At 37.0% G+C, this 19,959-nt stretch overlaps 1 protein-coding gene across 1 annotated transcript in view; it reads right to left on the bottom strand.

Moving 5' to 3' along the window:
• Positions 1 to 313: 313 nt before the first annotated feature.
• Positions 314 to 19,959, bottom strand: part of THEMIS (thymocyte selection associated) — a 172,117-nt gene continuing 152,471 nt past the window's right edge. Inside the window, exons 5-6 of the mRNA XM_036872049.1 lie at positions 18,523 to 18,676; positions 314 to 396 (exon numbers count right to left, since the gene is read on the bottom strand). Coding sequence (XP_036727944.1) covers positions 380 to 396; positions 18,523 to 18,676 — 171 coding nt within the window. The 3' untranslated portion in view covers positions 314 to 379. The remainder of the gene's footprint in view (positions 397 to 18,522; positions 18,677 to 19,959) is intronic.

Raw genomic sequence — 19,959 nt, 5'->3', positions numbered from 1 at the left:
TCTTATTTTCAACTGGTTTTACTCGGAAACTAAAATATAAAATTTATTTCCAATTGCTTAATTGTCAGCAGTGGAAATGAGAACCACAAAAAGTGTGCACATTAAATAAACATGTCCTAAGTAACAATAAAACAATGCACATAGATTTTGACACAGCAGAATAGACTATGTGAATTCCATATCAGAGGTTGCTCCTTAAGTTTTATCTGTTAAAACTTTTAAGGTTGTTTTCTCCTTTGCAGTGGCCAGTCAAGTTTCTTCTGGGGCCCACTGGGGAATAGCTGTTTTTTCAGCTAGAAGGCCAGGCTTGCTTTTCCATTGCAACATTTATGTTCACTGCCCAAGTGGCTTCAGTCACATCTCATTATTTTTGATGTTTTTAATTTTTGAGGATTTCTGTAAGAAAAAAAGATTAAGCGGGGTCCATCAGAAATATGCATTAGAAATAGGAAAGACACTACTTGCTTTCAAACAGTCTGTAGGAAACTCACATGCATATATGTTTTTTTTGGACAACTAATTGAGAACAAAATAAGAAGAGCCAAAAAAACCCAAAAAACCAAAAAAACCCCAAGGAACTAATGCAAACCCTTCAGAAACAAAGTAGATATTTCTGTGAGATAATACCTTAAATTTATAAAGTGTTTTTCAGTTTACAAAATGCTTTTCTTTGCATTTTAGTTTATCCTTATAAAAACTCTATTTTCTAGGTAATGTAAGGTAAAAAAACTGAATCTGAGGCGTAGTTAAGAGACTTGCCAAGCAATCACACAGCTAGTAAGAGGCTGGAGCTTGATGGTGTTCTAAAAAAATGTCTGATTGCAGACCCATTACCTCAGCTGTGACACAATGGCTATGGAATGGAGCCCAAACCTAGTGGAGGTCTAAAGATGGCAGAGGAGAAAAGGGTACCTATAATGTTAAACTGAAGAAAAGCAACAGGCCTCAAGCATAAGTTGTACGATCTCTAGCTTCTAATGAACATATACACAGACTTGACATTAACACATCATGTCACACTTGCAAGGAAAGCAAGCTACATTGCAGAGAGGAATTCTGTCTGTGTTCAGGGAAGACACACATTTCTTTCCATTATGGCTTTGTGGAGCATGGGTGGTTTAAGAAAAGAACCCTAACAGCATGAACTATAATGGTCAAGAGGTACAGAAGACTGATCATTTCTTTCACTCTCCCACACCTTATTGTACTAGTGACATATTAAGTGCTAGCCACGTGGACCTGGAGAGGAACACCCTGAGGGTGACACCCTTGAGCGCTCATTAGCCTATGACTTCCTCCCTGCCTCCCTTCCTTCCTCCCTTCTCCTCTTCTTCCTTCTTTTCTTCCTCCCTTCCTCTCTCTTTTCCTCCCTCTTCCTCTACTTCCCTTCCTTCCTTCCTTCTTTCTTCCTTCCTTTTCTACTACACACTGGCTCTATATAATCTTAAGGAAGTTAACTAACCTTTACGTACCTTATTTCCTCATCTTTGAAAACAAGAGGGGGGAACGGATAATAATGCTTATGTTATAGGGTTATGACAAAGATTAAATGAGTCAATAAATGTAAAGAGTTTTATATTTTACAATAAAGAGGTTTACTGTCTCACCAACTGTTAGCTATTTTTACTATATGTGTGAAATATAAAGACAAAATATACAGTTTCGTGACCTCTGAGGAGCTCATAGAATAACTGGGAAAGAAGAAAGGGGATGTCAAAGCAGAAAGAAGTAGAATTTCTCAGCACATCATGTTAATTCCCCTAAACAGCCTGAATTTACTTTCCTCTGTCAACATCTCCCCTCAGTGCTAAGTGGTGCTGGGGGCTGGGAGGTGGGGTCCAATGAGAGGAAGATTGCCTGGATCCCATGCTTTCCTTGATTTCATTCTCTCTCCTCATCATCCACTATCCCCAACTGCTGCCTTTAGATTTTCAGGTCTTTCTTTTATCACAAACAGCAATAAAACTACACACTGTAGAATGTATATTACAGCTGAAAGAACACAGGAGTTTTAGGCAGTATGCCCAGATTTAATTCCCACTTCTACCATTTACTATCTTTGTGCTTTTATCTGCATAAATGGGTAACAACCGAATTTTTTCCTCACAGCGTTGCTTTTCCTGAGGGGAGAGGTGGGGAGGGCAAATGAAATAGATATATTGTAGTACAGAGAAACAATCTGAAGAACTCCATCTGACTCCTGATTCTAAGACACACTCGCTATGTGTCTTGAGGAATCTCTGAATTCCATTTTCTTACCAATGAACGAGTTTTGGTAGTAATAACTGAATCATAGAGTTGAGGAAACATCAAATGAAATAAAGGACCTGCAAGTGCTTTGTAAAACGTAAAGTGCAACATAAATATTACTTGCTATTACTAGCTCATATTCACATAAAACTATTATAAGCCTGTAGTTTGAAAGTTCAATCTGTCATCTTGACAGTTATTAGTCTCACTCTCCCTTGTCAATAAACTGATTTAAGATAGTACAGGGTTAAGCAGAAAAATGGGAGGTGAGGGAGTAGAATAATTAGATTATCTCAATATAAAATAATAGGATTTAAGCAATCATAGTTTTGGAAGGGACCTTATAAGTTGCCTCTCCCTACCTGATCTAGCCCAATCTTCCACCAAGGGTAGGGATCCCCTAAATAACGCCTGTGCTTTAGTGGTCAGCTGAAGTAGGCAAAGCTGACTTCACATTGCATAGAAACTTTGTTCTTTTTTTTTTTTTCTAACATCTTTATTGGAGTATAATTGCTTTACAATGGTGTGTTAGTTTCTGCTTTATAACAAAGTGAATCAGTTATACATATACATATGTCCCCATATCTCTTCCCTCTTGCATCTCCCTCCCTCCCGCCCTCCCTATCCCACACCTCTAGGTGGTCACAAAGCACAGAGCTGACGTCCCTGTGCTATGCGAGAAACTTTGTTCTTTATTGCATTAACTTTCAAGAAATCTCAAAATGTGAAAGAACTGATTTCTCTGACAATTTAGGTTTTAAAATTCAAATTGATTTAAAGCCCTCAAATCTTTTGGCATTCATCGACCACTCCTTTGGAAATGTCACAGATTTAATTTGGAGGTGATGTTTCTTACTTTGAATTGAATATTGACTGATTAGTTTTGAGTATTCATAGTTACTTAGATGATCATATTAACTGAGGGACGTGGAATCATGTACACTCAGTTCCCTGGAGATCAAGCCAAATACTTCATCCGTAGAAGAACAGATACAGAATGAAGTTTTATTTTGTTTTGTTTTGTTTTTCTCTCTAAAATGTATTCTTTGATAGTAAAAATGTCCTTCCATAGTCAAAATCTATATCTTTGTAAGAATAGACTACTGTTTAATCCACAAAATGAAGCTTTAAAAATACCATAAAATTAGATGAGTAATTTTTTGAATGAGAGTATTAAGTCAAAGAAAATCTCCGTTTCATCTTATTTTTGAGGAATCCAGTTCAGGTATATCTAAAAATGCTTTACATTCTCTTATAAAGCTGGTGTTTCCTAAACAGCTACTTGAACCAAGGTTAGTCACACCCTACATTTTCCCTTTTGGCAACTTTGAGTGTCACTGTCCTCAAATTGCTCAACCTGATGGTGAACAGTAAAACCTGCAGTAAGCACATCTACCTGCTTTAGGAAGCAGCTTGTTTGTGAAACTTCCTGAAATCTCTTCCAAACATTTTCAACTGAATTTTCATCCATGTACCCATTTTAATATTTGTACCCATCCTCTACTTTCCTTCCCTTAGCATCTTTTGTAACTAAGTTATTGGTTGAGATTGAAAAAACAAATGATACAAGTTAATAGCTGCTTAATTCTTCTTCTCATCTGTGGTGGTTATAAGATATTACATCATTTTTCAAAGATGACTCGTATATTTATACTCCTGGCAACTGTTTTTGCATGTTTGATAAGTGTCATACATTATCTGTCCAGTACAGAATGGGAGTTTGGGGTTCATTTCTCTATTCAAGAAATATTTATTGAGAACCCACAGTAAGCCAGGAACTCTTTTAAATCTAAAGACAGAGCAAATGGATAAAAATTCCTGTCCTCATGGTGCTCTCATGTGGGGAAAGTGGCTCACAATCAAAATAAAGAAGCAAAGTGTGTAGCATGTTAGCTGGCATAAGGGAGATCGGTAGTCCCAGATAAAGAGATTACAATTTTTAAATAAGGTGTGTATGAAAGGAATCGCTGAGAAGGTAATGGCTAAGGAAAGACCTAAATGAGACAAAGATAAAAGCCATGTAGATCTCTGGGGGGAAGACTATACCACTTAGAGAAAATAGCCTGTGTTGGTGTTGAAGATGGAGCACCCCTAGCGTTTCTGAGGAACAGTGGGAAGCCAATGTAGCTAGAATAGAGAGAAAAGAGAAGTAGAGAGACCACTGGAGGACTTTGAAGAAAAGAGTTACATGACATGACTAAGGTTTTGACACATTCACTCTGGCTGTCATGTTGAGAATGGACAATACTGAGGCAAGGGCAGAAGAAGATTGACTGGTTAGGAAGCCAATAACAAGAATCCAGATGAAAAATGATGATGGCTTGGACTAGGATGATAGCAGTGAACAAGGTAAAAAATAGACAAATTCTAGATACTGTTTGAGGATAAAGCCAATAGGGTTTGCTGATGGAGTGGGTGTGATGAAGAGAAGGGGAGAAGAAGAGACAGGTTGTTCACAATTCTTCTACTGCATTACCTTTCAAAGTGTCATCAAAGATCCCTGTATCACAATCACCCCAAAAACATGTTGAAAGCAATTCCTAGTTCCTTTCTCAGAACATCTGAATCAGATTCTCTAGAGCAGAGGTTAGCAAACTTTTCCTCTAGAGGGCCAGATAGTAAAAATTTTAGGCTTTGCATATGGTCTCTGTCAAAACTACTCAGTTCTGCTGATACAGCACACAAGCAGCCACAGGCAATGTGTAAATGAATAAGCATGGCTGTGGTCCAATCAAACTTTATATAAACATTGAAATTTGAATTTCAAATAATTTTCATGTGTCAGAAAAATTTTTTTTTCAACTTAAAAAAAAAAAAACCCAAATATTTTTAGCTTGGGGGCAGTACAATAACAGGCAATGGGACAGATTTGACCCACCACCAGAGGTTGCCAACCCCACTCTAGAGAGCACATCCCAAGAATATGTATTTTTAACATACTCATTAAGTGACTTTTTATGCACAAGAACTTAGAGACTCGCTGAGATGAATTTTGAAAGTCATCAGTTCCTTTTTGCTTTGCTTAATTCATCGGTCAAAATAAAGATGGGTCTCATGAATGAAGTAAGAACCAGAATTGACTGAAATAATGGATTAAAAAAAAGATTGTCACTTGCCAATAAGAAAAAAGTTTAGAAAAAAAAAAGGGAAAGGAAATTTAAAACGATAAGATTAGAAGTTATTAATAAGGAAAATTAGGAAATTGGGGCGAGGCTCAAGAGCTTATTATTTATAGGAAAACTCTACAGTTTCAAAAAATGCATTTACCATTAAAAAGGATCAATCAATGACTTGCACGTGACTCCATAAAGGTGAAAGGCAGAGGTCACCATATCGATCCAATCCCTTGTTCTACCCAAGTTAAGATACTGTCACTGGTCTTAAGAAAAATATTATTTTGCCATGTGAAAGAATAGTACCTATCATAATTTGCACTCCATGCACAGAGCTCCTGTCTGCTGTAGGAGCCCTGTATCAGGTCTCAGGTGTTATGCGTTTACACCATGACATCTCTTTTTCTGTTTTATCATCTAATGCTTCAATTGCTTTTCTTTCTCGTATTGCACACAAATCATAAAATCATATGGGAGAAATAAGAAAAAAGATATTTACTTAAACAGACTTGTTAATCATAATCATACTACTGAAAGAATGATCATTCTGGGCTTAAGACGATTAATTTTGTTTCTTCATTTGGTATCTCTCAACTTTATCTCTACTTTGCTGCCACAATCTTTGCTGACAATCTTTGTCTCAAGATATAACTCACCAAAGTTTTATTTCTAAGACTGAATCAAACAGAAATTGACAATTTTTATTTTAGGGAAAATAATTTTTAATAAACTCAAATGCAGTTTCAAGTCTGAATAGATAGACCTAAAACTATTAGCAAATAGCTTTTGAAGTTTTTAAAGAACTTATTGGTGAAAAAAAATAAGTTCATAAGTATCTAGCGAGCATTATGAAAAATATGAGTAGTAATGAGAAGAGAAAGGAAATGAAGAGTAAGACAAGACTTCAACTAGGCTATCTCAATAAGGTGTCTTGCTCTCATATGTCTAACTCCTAAAGCTGAAAGATATATTTCTTCAAATTTCTAATAGATTTTTTATAAACTAATATGAGACATGGTTAATATTATGCCACAGCAATCAATATGCAGTAGGTGCTAAATGAAGGCTATAATAATGATAAGAATAATTTTCTAGTGTCTACACTGTGCCAGTCTCATTATAGAATTTCATGTGAGGCAGGTATTTTCATCTTTATTTTACAGATAAAGAAACAAAATCCCAAAGAAATTCAACATTCTTTGAATTAGAGTTCGGTCTTGGGTCTGTCTGGTGGCAAAGCCTGCACATTTCCTCTATACCACACCATCTCGCCGAATGTTTCCCTAGCGGATAATGTTCCTGTCCAGCCACAGACTGAGGAGAGAATGAAGTGGAAAGAAAAGAAAAGAAAAGAAAAAGGTTGCATTGCCTGGAGAATTGTTTTTCCCTTTCAATATGGTATATTGTTTTGCTTTTATAATTAACATTCTGCTGATGAGATCTCCCATTGGTGAAGGCTGACGAGTCAGATTTTCCAAGAAAAGCAAGCACTGCAGGAAATAAATTAATCTCTAGGGAAGAAGAGGGGTAAGGCTGTCAGTACTCACACAACTGCCTAATAGGAAATGATATTTCAGAACTGTTCAAAGAATGAAATGACTGCGGTTCTCCTTCCAGCATATTCTTAAACATTTAAGCCTTCCAAAAGGAGGGAAATAGGTTGCTATAAAATGAAGAGCAATCTTATAACATTTTACTTTAGGCTGTCAGTATTTCTAAACTGAAAACAGTATTCCCTGGAAATGTAAGGGAAATTCTACTGGTGTCATTATTTTGTTTACATTATGAAAAATCTGCATTGATGTTAAGTAGAAGAACAAAAGATATACCAGATTTTAGGACTACCAGTTTGAAATTATCCAATATCTTAAACAATGATTTATTTAGTCCTTAGGAGTAAAAGTAATTATTGTGCTTAGAATTACACATTATCTAGAATAACAGTGAATTATTGAAGTCCACATTTTTTAAAATTGAGAAGCAAGGATATATTTTACTATTTCTAAAGTACCAAACTCTGGATAACACATATACAGTCATTCAGTCAAGGTTTTTAAAATAGAACCTTGTCTAATTCTCAAAATAGTTTTAATAGAGAAGTGCCTTATGCTTTGTTTCCCATCATAAAGGAAAATCTGAGGTTTAAACATTAAGATTGAGAGTGCCCTTGTCCCTGTGGTGAGCCACAGCCACCCCCTGCCTCTGCAGGAGACCCTGCAACACTAGCAGAAAGAGCAATGGATCTGATTCAGCTGAGAATCATCAGCAAAAATAGAAGCATTTAGCAGAAGAAGCTATTAAACACTGCCCTAGAGAAGGTGCTAGTTAAACCAGCGTTAAAAAGAAGCCTGGGGGCTTCCCTGGTGGCGCAGTGGTTGAGAATCTGCCTGTCAATTCAGGGGACACAGGTTCGAGCCCTGGTCTGGGAAGATCCCACATGCCGCAGAGCAACTGGGCCCGTGAGCCACAACTACTGAGCCTGCGCGTCTGGAGCCTGTGCTCCAAAACAAGAGAGGCCGCGATGGTGAGAGGCCTGTGCACCGGGATGAAGAGTGGCCCCTGCTTGCCACAACTAGAGAAAGCCCTCGCACAGAAACGAAGACCCAACACAGCCAAAAATAAATACAAAAAAATAAATTAAAAAAAAAAAAAAAAAAGAATGGTTAAAGTGGTAAATTAAAAAAAAAAAAAAAAAAAGAAGCCTGGGAGAGACCTTCAAGATGGCAGAGGAGTAAGACGTGGAGATCACCTTCCTGCCCACATACACATCAGAAATACATCTACATGTGGAACAACTCCTACTGAATGCTGGCAGAAGACCTCAGACTCCCCAAAAGATATATATTTTTTTTCTTTTTTCTCTTTTTGTGAGTGTGTATGTGTATGATTCTTTGTGTGATTTTGTCTGTATAGCTTTGCTTTTACCATTTGTCTTAGGGCTCTGTCTGTCCTTTTTTTTTTTTTTTCAGTATAGTTTTTAGCACTTGTTATAATTGGTGGATTTGTTTTTTGGTTTGGTGGCTCTCTTCTTTCTTTCCGTTTTTTTAAATTACATTTTAATTTTTTTATTTTTAATAATTTTTTTATTTTAATAACTTTATTTTATTTATTTATTTATTTCTTTTTTTCTCACTTTTCTTCTGAGCTGTGTGGCTGACAGGGTCTTCGTGCTCTGGCCAGGTGTCAGACCTGTGCCTCTGAGGTGGGAGAGCTGAGTTCAGGACATTGGTCCACCAGAGACCTCCCAGCTCCATGTAACATCAAACAGTGAAAGCTCTCCCAGATATCTCCAGCTCAGCACTAAGACCCAGCTCCACTCAATGACCAGCAAGCTACACTGCTGGACACCCTATGCCAAACAACTAGCAAGACAGGAGCACAACCCCACCCATTAGCAGAGAGGCTGCCTAAAATCATAAAACGGTCACAGACACCCCAAAACACACCACTGGATGTGGTCCTGCCCACCAGAAAGACAAGATCCAGCCTCATCCACCAGAACACAGGCACTAGTCCCCTCCACCAGGAAGCCTACACAACCCACTGAACCAACCTTAGCCACTGGGGACAGATACCAAAAACAACAGGAACTACGAACCTGCAGCCTGCAAAAAGGAGATCCCAAACACAGTAAGTTAAACAAAATGAGAAGACAGAGAAACACACAGCAGATGAAGGAACAAGGGAAAAACCCACCAGACCAAACAAATGAAGAGGACGTAGGCAGTCTACCTGAAAAAGTATTCAGAGTAATGATAGTAAAGATGATGCAAAATCTTGGAAATAGAATGGAGAAAATACAAGAGATGTTTAACAAGGACCTACAAGAACTAAAGAGCAAACAAACAATGATGAACAACACAATAAATGAATTTAAAAATTCTCTAGAAGGAATCAATAGCAGAATAACTGAGGCAGAAAACGGATACGTGACCTGGAAGATAAAATAGTGGAAATAACTACTGCAGAGCAGAATAAAGAAAAAAGAATGAAAAGAACTGAGGGTAGTCTTAGAGACCACTGGGACAACAGTAAACGAACCAACATTCGAATTATAGGGATCTCAGAAGAAGAAGAGAAAAAGAAAGGGACTGAGAAAATATTTGAAGAGATTATTTCCTATATTCCTTCCCTAATATAGGAAAGGAAATAGTCAGTCAAGTCCAGGAAGGGCAGAGAGTCCCATACAGGATAAATTCAAGGGGAAACATGCCAAGACACATGTTAATCAAACTATCAAAAATTAAATACAAAGAAAAAATATTAAAAGCAGCAAGGGAAAAACAACAAATAACATACCAGGGAATCTCCATAAGGTTAACAGCTGATCTTTCAGCAGAAACTCTGCAAGTCAGAAGGGAGTGGCAGAACATATTTAAAGTGATGAAAGGGAAAAACCTACAACCAAGATTACTCTACCCAGCAAGGATCTCATTCAGATTTGATGGAGAAATTAAAACCTGTACAGACAAGCAAAAGCTGAGAGAGTTCAGCACCACCAAACCAGCTTTACAACAAATGCTAAAGGAACTTCTCTAGGTAGGAAACACAAGAGAAGGAAAAGACCTACAATAACAAACCCCAAACAATTAAGAAAATGGGAATAGGAACATACATATTGATAATTACCTTAAATGTAAATGGATTAAGTGCTCCAACCAAAAGACATAGACTGGCTGAATGGATACAAAAACAAGACATGTATATATGCTGTCTACAAGAGACCCACTTCAGACCTAGGGACACATACAGACTGAAACTGAGGGGATGGAAAAAGATATTCCATGCAAATGGAAATCAAAAGAAAGCTGGAGTAGCAATTCTCTTATCAGACAAAATAGACTTTAAAATGAAGACTATTACAAGAGACAAAGAAGGACACTGCATAATGATCAAGGGATCAATCCAAGAAGAAGATATAACAATTGTAAATATTTATGCACCCAACAAAGGAGCACCTCAACACATAAGGCAAATGCTAACAGCCATAAAAGGGGAAATCGACAGTAACAGAATCATAGTAGGGGACTTTAACACCCCACTTTCACCAATGGACAGATCATCCAAAATGAAAATAAATAAGGAAACACAAGCTTTAAATGATACATTAAACAAGATGGACTTAATTGATATTTATAGGACATTCTATCCAAAAGCAACAGAATACACTTTCTTCTCAAATGCTCATGGAACATTCTTCAGGATAGATCATATCTTGGTTCACAAATCAAGCCTTGGTAAATTTAAGAAAATTGAAATAGTATCAAGTATCTTTTCTGACCACAACACTATGAGACTAGATATCAATAACAGGAAAAAAATCTGTAAAAAATACAAACACATGGAAGCTAAACAATATACTACTAAATAACCAAGAGATCACTGAAGAAATCAAAGAGGAAATCAAAAAATACCTAGACACAAATGACAACGAAAACACGATGACCCAAAACCTATGGGAGGCAGCAAAAGCAGTTCTAAGAGGGAAGTTTATAGCAATACAATTTTACCTTAAGAAACAAGAAATTTCTCAAATAAACACCCTAACCTTACACCTAAAGCAATTAGAGGAAAGAAGAACAAAAAACCCCCAAAGTGAGCAGAAGGAAAGAAATCATAAATATCAGATCAGAAATAGATGAAAAAAAATGAAGGAAACAATAACAAAGATCAATAAAACTAAAAGCTGGTTCTTTGAGAAGATAAAAAAAATTGATAAATCATTAGCCAGACTCATCAAGAAAAAAACGGAGAAGACTCAAATCAATAGAATTAGAAATGAAAAAGGAAAAGTAACAACTGACACTGCAGAAATACAAAGGATCATGAGAGATTACTACAAGCAACCATATGCCAATAAAATGGACAACCTGGAAGAAATGGACCAATTCTTAGAAAAGCACAACCTTCCGAGGCTGAACCAGGAGGAAATAGAAAATATAAACAGACCAATCACAAGCACTGAAATTGAAACTATGATTAAAAATCTTCCAACAAACAAAAGCCCAGGACCAGATGGCTTCACAGGCAAATTCTATCAAACATTTAGAGAAGAGCTAACACTGATCCTTCTCAAACTCTTCCAAAATATAGCAGAGGGAGGAACACTCCCAAACTCATTCTATGAGGCCACCATCACCCTGATACCAAAACCAGACAAAGATGTCACAATAAAGGAAAACTATAGGCCAATATCACTGATGAACACAGATGCAAAAATCCTTAACAAAATACTAGCAAACAGAATCCAACAGCACATTAAAAGGATCATACAACATGATCAAGTGGGGTTTATCTTAGGATGCAAGGATTCTTCAATATACGCAAACCAATCAATGTGATACACCATATTAACAAACTGAAGAATAAAAACCACATGATCATCTCAATAGAGGCAGAAAAAGCTTTCAACAAAATTCAACAGTCACTTATGATAAAAAACCCTCCAGAAAGTAGGCATAGAGGGAACTTACCTCAACATAATAAAGGCCATAGATGACAAACCCACAGCCAGCATCGTTCTCAATGGTGAAAAACTGAAAGCATTTCCTCTAAAATCAGGAACAAGACAAGGTTGCCCACTCTCACCACTGTTATTCAACATAGTTTTGGAAGTTTTAGCCACAGCAATCAGAGAAGAAAAAGAAATAAAAGGAATCCAAATTGGAAAAGAAGAAGTAAACCTGTCACTGTTTGCAGATGACATGATACTATACATAGAGAATCCTAAAGATGCTACCAGAAAACTACTAGAGCTAATCAATGAATTTGGTAAAGTAGCAGGATACATAATTAATGCACAGAAATCTCTTGCAGTCCTACACACTAATGATGAAAAATCTGAAAGAGAAATTAAGGAAACACTCCCATTTACTATTGCAACAAAAAGAATAAAATACTTTTTGTCTATCTAAGGAGACAAAAGACCTGTATGCAGAAAACTGTAAGACACTGATGAAAGAAATTAAAGATGATACAAACAGATGGAGAGATATACCATGTTCTTGGATTGGAAGAATCAACATTGTGAAAATGACTATACTACCCAAAGCAATCTACAGATTCAATGCAATCCCTAGCAAACTACCAATGACATTTTTCACAGAACTAGAACAAAAAATTTCACAATTTGTATGGAAGCACAAAAGACCATGAATAGCCAAAGCAATCTTGAGAAAGAAAAATGGAGCTGGAGGAATCAGGCTCCCAGACTTCAGACTATACTACAAAGCTACGATAATCAAGATAGTATGGTACTGGCACAAAAACAGAAATATATATCAATGGAACAGGATAGAAAGGCCAGAGATAAACCCACGCACATATGGTTACCTTATGTTTGATAAAGGAAGCAAGAATATACAATGGAGAAAAGACAGCCTCTTCCATAAGTGGTGCTGGGAAAACTGGACAGCTACATGTAAAAGAATGAAATTAGAACATTCCCTAACACCATACACAAAAATAAACTCAAAATGGATTAAAGACCTAAATGTAAGGCTAGACACTCTAAAACTTTTAGAGGAAAACATAGGCAGAACACTCTATGACATAAATCACAGCAAGATCCTTTGTGACCCACCTCCTAGAGAAAGGGAAATAAAAACACAAATAAACAAATGGGACCTAATGAAACTTAAAAGCTTTTGCACAGCAAAGGAAAACATAAATGAGATGAAAAGACAACCCTCAGAGCAGGAGAAAATATTTGCAAATGAAGCAACTGACAAAGGATTAATCTCCAAAATATACACGCAGCTCATGCAGCTCAATATCAGAAAAATAAACAACCCAATCCAAAAATGGGCAGAAGACCTAAATAGACATTTCTCCAAAGAAGATATACAGGTTGCCAACAAACACATGAAAGGATGCTCAACATCACTAATAATCAGAGAAATGCAAATCAAAACTACAATGAGGTTATCACCTCACACCAGTCAGAATGGCCATCATCAAAAAATCTACAAACAATAAACACTGGAGAGGGTGTGGAGAAAAGCGAACCCTCTTGTACTGTTGGTGGGAATGTAAATTGATACAGCCACTATGGAGAACAGTATGGAGGTTCCTCAATAAACTAAAAATAGAACTACCATATGACCCAGCAATCCCACTACTGGGCATATACCCTGAGAAAACATAATTCAAAAGGAGTCATGTACCACAACGTTCATTGCAGCTCTATTTACAATAGCCAGGACATGGAAGCAACCTAAGTGTCCATCGACAGATGAATGGATAAAGAAGATGTGGCACATATATACAATGGAATATTACTCAGCCATGAAAAGAAATGAAATTGAGTTATTTGTAGTGAGGTGGATGGACCTAGAGTCTTACAGAATGAAGTAAGTCAGAAAGAGAAAAACAAATACCATATGCTAACACATATATATGGAATCTAAAAAAAAAAAAAAAGAAAAAATATTTCTGAAGAACCTAGGGGCAGGACAGGAATAAAGATGCAGATGTACAGAATGGACTTGAGGACACGGGGAGGGGAAAGGGGAAGCTGGGATGAAGTGAGAGAGTGGCATGGACATATATACACTACCAAATGTAAAATAGATAGCTAGTGGGGAGAAGCCGCATAGCACAGGGAGATCAGCTCGGTGCTTTGTGACCACCTAGAGGGGTGGGATAGGGAGGGTGGGAGGGAGATGCAAGAGGGTGGAGATATGGGGATATATGTATATGTATAGCTGATTCACTTTGTTATAAAGCAGAAACTAACACACCATTGTAAAGCAATTATACGCCAATAAAGATGTTAAAAAATAAAAATAAGATTGAATTAAAGCTCAGTATGAAGACTTCTTTACCTTCCTATAAATCCATTCTTTCTTTCTAGCTTCCATCTTGACCTCGGTGAAGAGCTTTTCCATGGAGCTTGTTTCCTGTTACCCGTTTAATTTACCATAATAAGAATGTCCCTAAATGTGGTGAATCATTTCTATGTGGGTCTTACTTAGAGGTGAACAACAGCGCCATGACTCTATGATATCAGAATAGGCCATCTAATCACATGCTTTCACAATTGACAGGGCATAAAAATTTCCTGGGGTACCTCATATTTTGATGAGGGAAATATAACTCAGAAAAATAAAATGGCCTGTGGAAAGACTGCACATTTGGATGTACAGAGCTGGGACTAGACCTTATGGTACCTGCATTTTGTTTTCTGGCCCAGGGGTCTTCTCACTACTTGACAAGTCTAATTAATGGAGGATGAGTCTAAAGATGTAGGAATAATTGGAATATAGTGGAAGCTTCAAAAGCAAGGAAATTCCGTTAGAGAATGTTGATCAGGAGCGTATAAAATTTACTCAGTAGAGAACATTTATGTAGAGTAAAACCAAATAGGTATATTTTAAAAGATTATCCTTTCTGGCAAAGATCGCAGTTTCTAGATAGACACATAAAGAGGAAAAAAGAAAACGGCCTTCTATTTAGCCAGTCAGATCACCAGAAGCAATGTCTGCAATTAATGTGTGACCTACATAATAACCAGATCCTTCTCACAACTAAATGATAATCCTCTGATACCAAATGACTTTGCCCGGGCTAAAGGAAGTCACCTTGCCCACAGTCATGCCCCCTTCTCAAAGGCAGCTGCTTCCAATGATCGACTGAAGCAGGGGCTATAAAAACCTGGTCCCCTCGCCCTAATACAAGACAACTCTGAAGAGCCACGCCAGCTCCAGAGCTCCCTGTGTGATCAGCTGAGGTCTTTCTTGTGACTCTGTTATGATTTCACTTCTCCCTTTGTTCAGACCTGCTTTCGTTCCTCTGCCTTATGTGTTGTTGCTGAGAGTACTTCTCAATAAACTTTTCACTTGCAAGTTCATCCTGGGAACTGGACATAAAACAAACAGCTGAAAACAAACATTTGCACTTAACACATGTCATCTACCAACAATAGCACTGTCACTGATTAAACAGGGAAGCTCTGTGCTCTTCCTGAGCTACTGCAGCTGAGTTAAGGAGGGGAAGGGGTCCATTAGGGAGGCTCAGGGCTTCCACGTCTCTGCACAATTGTATTGTTTCTTAGACTCAGAGGACTCAGTGACTCATCTCCAAAAGATTTCTAATCATTTCCCATATCCATAGAATTCATAGAGGCCATGAAATTCCCAAGAGGATATAGTTCTCAAAGGAAAAAAGTACAGACAGAAACTCAGAGACTGCAAGAGCCACATCAGGTGGTCACAGCCAGCACTTTGCAAAATATACTGTCAGGAAGCAAATGTTTCCTTAGCCATCAACTCATAAATATGCAGAAGTTAATTAGAATAGCTATGATTCAACTGGAGTTTATTATGTACTATACTAACTTTAACCTATTTTATCTAATGTAGTTGTCAAAATAGCCTATGGTGTAGCGCTATTACTAACCCAAGTTTACAAATAAAGAGATAGAGACATGGTACACAGCTGGCGAGTAGGGGAGCCAAGGTTTAAACCCAGCAGTCTTAAGTTCAGACTCCAAAAGTTAAGCACTTAATCATCCTACTTTTAAAGAACTGTTCTTTTAGTAATTTATGGACAAAACAACGTGCAGACTTAATAACAATGTTCCCCAAATAAGACATGGGCCTTGTTGAGCAACCAGAGTGAATCAAGGACCCAGAGAGGAAGGTCACCCATGAGATCTGGTGAAGCATTTTCATCAGCTTCTTAACTGAAGAGGAGCTGGGACTGACAGCACCAATCCTGAGGTAGAGTTTCCTGTGCTCCTGGCTTCAACAGAGCAAACTCTCATTAGATAACGTGTTCAGCCATTTACAGCGAATCTTCTAGTTGTCTATGGTGAATTTCAAAATAAAGACTTCCCTTTAGTATAATTATTAGATACATATCTGAAATGGTTCCACTTCATCTAACTGAAAGAATAAGGTCTGGGTGTCCAGAAGGAGCAAAACTGGAGATGCAGCTCCCCTGTCTTACTACGGTTTTTTTTGTTTTGTTTTGCTTTGTTTTCTCTGTGATATGCCACAGAGCCTCTAAAACTGCCATTCTCATCCAAAGAGAATTTAGGAAATGACTGACTTATGTCTAAAATTTAAAAAGAGGAGAAAGCTCAGAAAGAGTATGATTTGCTTATCCTGAACTCCAAGGTGGTTAATGAATATTCACAGATGAGCTATCCATTCCAAGTACAGTAAATGTTAAGTATAGATCAAAAGAGTTTTTTTTTTAAAAATAAATTTATTTATTTATTTATTTATTTTTGGCTGTGTTGGGTCTTCGTTTCTGTGCGAGGGCTTTCTCTAGTTGCGGTGAGCGGGGGCCACTCTTCATCGCGGTGCGCGGGCCTCTCACTATCGCGGCCTCTCTTGTTGCAGAGCACAGGCTCCAGACGCGCAGGCTCAGTAGTTGTGGCTCACGGGCCCAGTTGCTCCGCGGCATGTGGGATCTTCCCAGAACAGGGCTTGAACCCGTGTCCCCTGCATTGGCAGGCGGATTCTCAACCACTGCACCACCAGGGAAGCCCGAGTTTTTTTTTTAATGAAGAAAATATACTATATTTCACAAGACAAAAATGAATTTTGAAGAATTATGTTTTTGCTTTACTTTTGTATTTTTATGTATGGAACTGTCATTCAATTATAACTCATAATGAAGATAGACTCTATAATTTATTGTAATTTCAAATGGGAAAGCAAGTGAAAATGTTGCCCAGAACCACATACTAGGTAATTTTTAACTAAATGCATGTTGAAATTAAGGTAAGAAAGGAGATTTCATTTTACTCTCTTGAGTAAACTTAGTAAGTCTTACTACTAACCATCACTACTAAGTGATGGTTAGTAGAACCATCACTTTAATTTCAGGTCCTCTTTTTTTCTTAAACCATCACTAATAGGCAATAGGTTCAAAGCAGTTTCTGCCCTGGTCTGTAACATACTCTGCACTATTCATTCAGAGCGCAAACCTGGGGCTGTCACATAGCATCCCAGGAAGATGCACACACAGGGGAAGATCAGATAATAAGTTTTCCTATGATTGAAACAAAAACTTTGATCTCAGCAATTGTGTTATCTGGTACCTTTTAGGATCCATAATCTTAAGGAAAAAATAGTTTCCAATGAATTAATAATAGCCTGAGATTCAACACAGTGCAGCAATTTTCACTGCAGTAGTTGTTTCTTTTATAGTCACACTTGGTTAGTATTTGAAATTTGGAGGAATTGCAATATGCATGGTTTTCAAAGTCCTTTACAGAATTTCATTTTTATCATTCAGAAAGAGTCAATGAAAAGGTAATAAGAAAAGCTCTATGGGATATTTTTATAGGAGTGTCAGAAGCCAGTAAGTTAACTACATGAAAGAACCCAGATTGTACAGACAGAGTTTCAGCAGAAACACTTCAGAGACTTTATATGTAGTATTTTGACTTTCACATGCCCTGGGAGGAAAAAAGAGTGCTGGCTACAAAATCAAATAAGGAGGAGAAAAGAACAAATCATATGCTTAAGAATAATTACAGTTTCAACTTTTCTACAAATGAAATGTGAAGTTTTAAAGATAAAGTGTAATGAAATTGAGCTTCTTTGGTGTGTTTAAAATATTGCCAAGAAAGAAAATTCTCATTTCCGGTGCTAACTCATCCGAGATTTCCACAATATGGAAGTTAGTCTGGGTAGCTTAATTGAATGATATCAACTTCTCCACAAGTCCATTTGCTCTTGTTTTGTTTTTAGTAGAGATGAAAAATATCAGATCGCCATCTCTATAAACTAAACTACTATAATTCAAGGCTGCATTAGGTCACTCATCTGACACTTTTAAAATTAAAAGCATCTCAATTATTTTGACCTCTTCTCAAGCCATTAAACCGTCTTGTTAATTTTAGCACACATTTAAAAATATTATTGTCATGATAATAAAAGCAATATTAAAATAGACCACTTCCTTGGCCATGAAAACCATAAATGAGAAGAAAAATCTAATAACAGCAAACAATGAACAGACCTATCATCAATATGAGTGCTTAATACTATGCTTCACTTAAAACTAAATTTCAGTGAGATTCGCAGGTCAGGCGCATCACTTTGACTAAGTCATATATTCCAAATAAAATGGCAGTAAGAAGCTGTACATTGTGCATTTGTCATAAAGGCAGCTAAAACCAATATCATGTGGCTTAACCGACCTGTGGTTGCATTGGTGTCTGCTACTGCAGTTTCCCCAGTCTTTCTCTTCTCTTTCTCCAGATCAGCCAAATCATTTTGACAACCAACTGGTACTTTGGAATCCAGGCCAGCTTGATTTGAGTGCAGTTTCTTGGATCTGTCTACACGGAGACTCTGAAATGACACAGGCCAGGGTGATTGATTTCACAAGTAAATTATCAGTGCAAACTAAATGTTTCCCAGAGGTAGGACAAGGATAAACATTTATCATATGGCAAGTTATTTCTGTATATCTGAAACAGAACATTCTATATGTCAAAGTGAGTTACAGATTGTATCTTCTTCAATTATATCTTCATCACCTATTTTGGTAATCTAGGTGTTGAATTTTTTAGGCAATCTAAGTGACTAAAATAAGAAGTCATCTCAGACACAGAATATCATCTTCAAAGAAAGACCGTTTGTGTATATTACTTTCTTCTTGTGGAGCTTATAAAATATTTTTATTTAGAACTTTTTTGCTCAGTTTTTATTCTTATAGTTTAGTAATCCAGCATTTCATTACATATTACATAATTATTTATTATATAATGAACAGGATTCATTTTGTATTATCTGTACCTTTTATATTATAAAACTAATCATAATATTTACTTTAAAATAACCCACATTTTTATCAGCGTTATCCAAATTTGATAAAGCTCCTCTAGTAAATTTTAGAATGATAATTCATCCTAACAATGAATTATTAAGGCAAAACATCAATGGACTCTAAAACACACCTCACATATAAGAAATGTCATAGTGTTTGATGTAGTACTGACATATTGTATTCTTCAAAAGAATCATCAGATAGGAGCAAACACTAAAGACCTAAAAAGGAAATTGAACTTTCAGCACATTGTTTCATAGCGAAATTCAGAATAGAAGTTTTTCAGTTTGAATCTGATTACAAAATATTCAGATTCATAGAGTCAAAAGTAGCCAGTCAATTTTGGCCATCCACACTAGCCATTTTGGTTCCCTAAAGGATAGCATAATGAACAACTTTCCTTAAGTTTCTCTTACAGACTGTGTACAGCATTCAATTCATTAAATATTCATTAAAAGCTTGAATCAAAGGCTTTTAAAGCTTGGAAAGAGCCAATAAGGAAATTAGGGTCCAGAATGATTAAACAATTTACCCAAATTAACAGAATGAACAGTGCCACGCCTCAGGGATATGTCTCCCAACCCTTAGTCCAGTGCTCTTCCCATCACTCTGTGATCCATTTGTTCATTTATTCATTCAATGTGGTGGACCAGTTGCACCAATGGCCCCAATTCTTCACTTCTCTCTGTATCCATGTCCTTTCTGTGTAATCTTGCAGTGCCCTCCTGCTGTGACTTTTGACTTGTCCACGTGACTTTTTCTGGACCAATGGAATATTGACACATGTGACACAGAGAGTTGAAAG

The sequence above is a fragment of the Balaenoptera musculus genome, chromosome 12, assembly GCF_009873245.2.
Source record: "Balaenoptera musculus isolate JJ_BM4_2016_0621 chromosome 12, mBalMus1.pri.v3, whole genome shotgun sequence".
Taxonomy (NCBI): Eukaryota; Metazoa; Chordata; class Mammalia; order Artiodactyla; family Balaenopteridae; genus Balaenoptera; species Balaenoptera musculus.
This window is presented reverse-complemented; position numbering and strand designations above follow the sequence as displayed.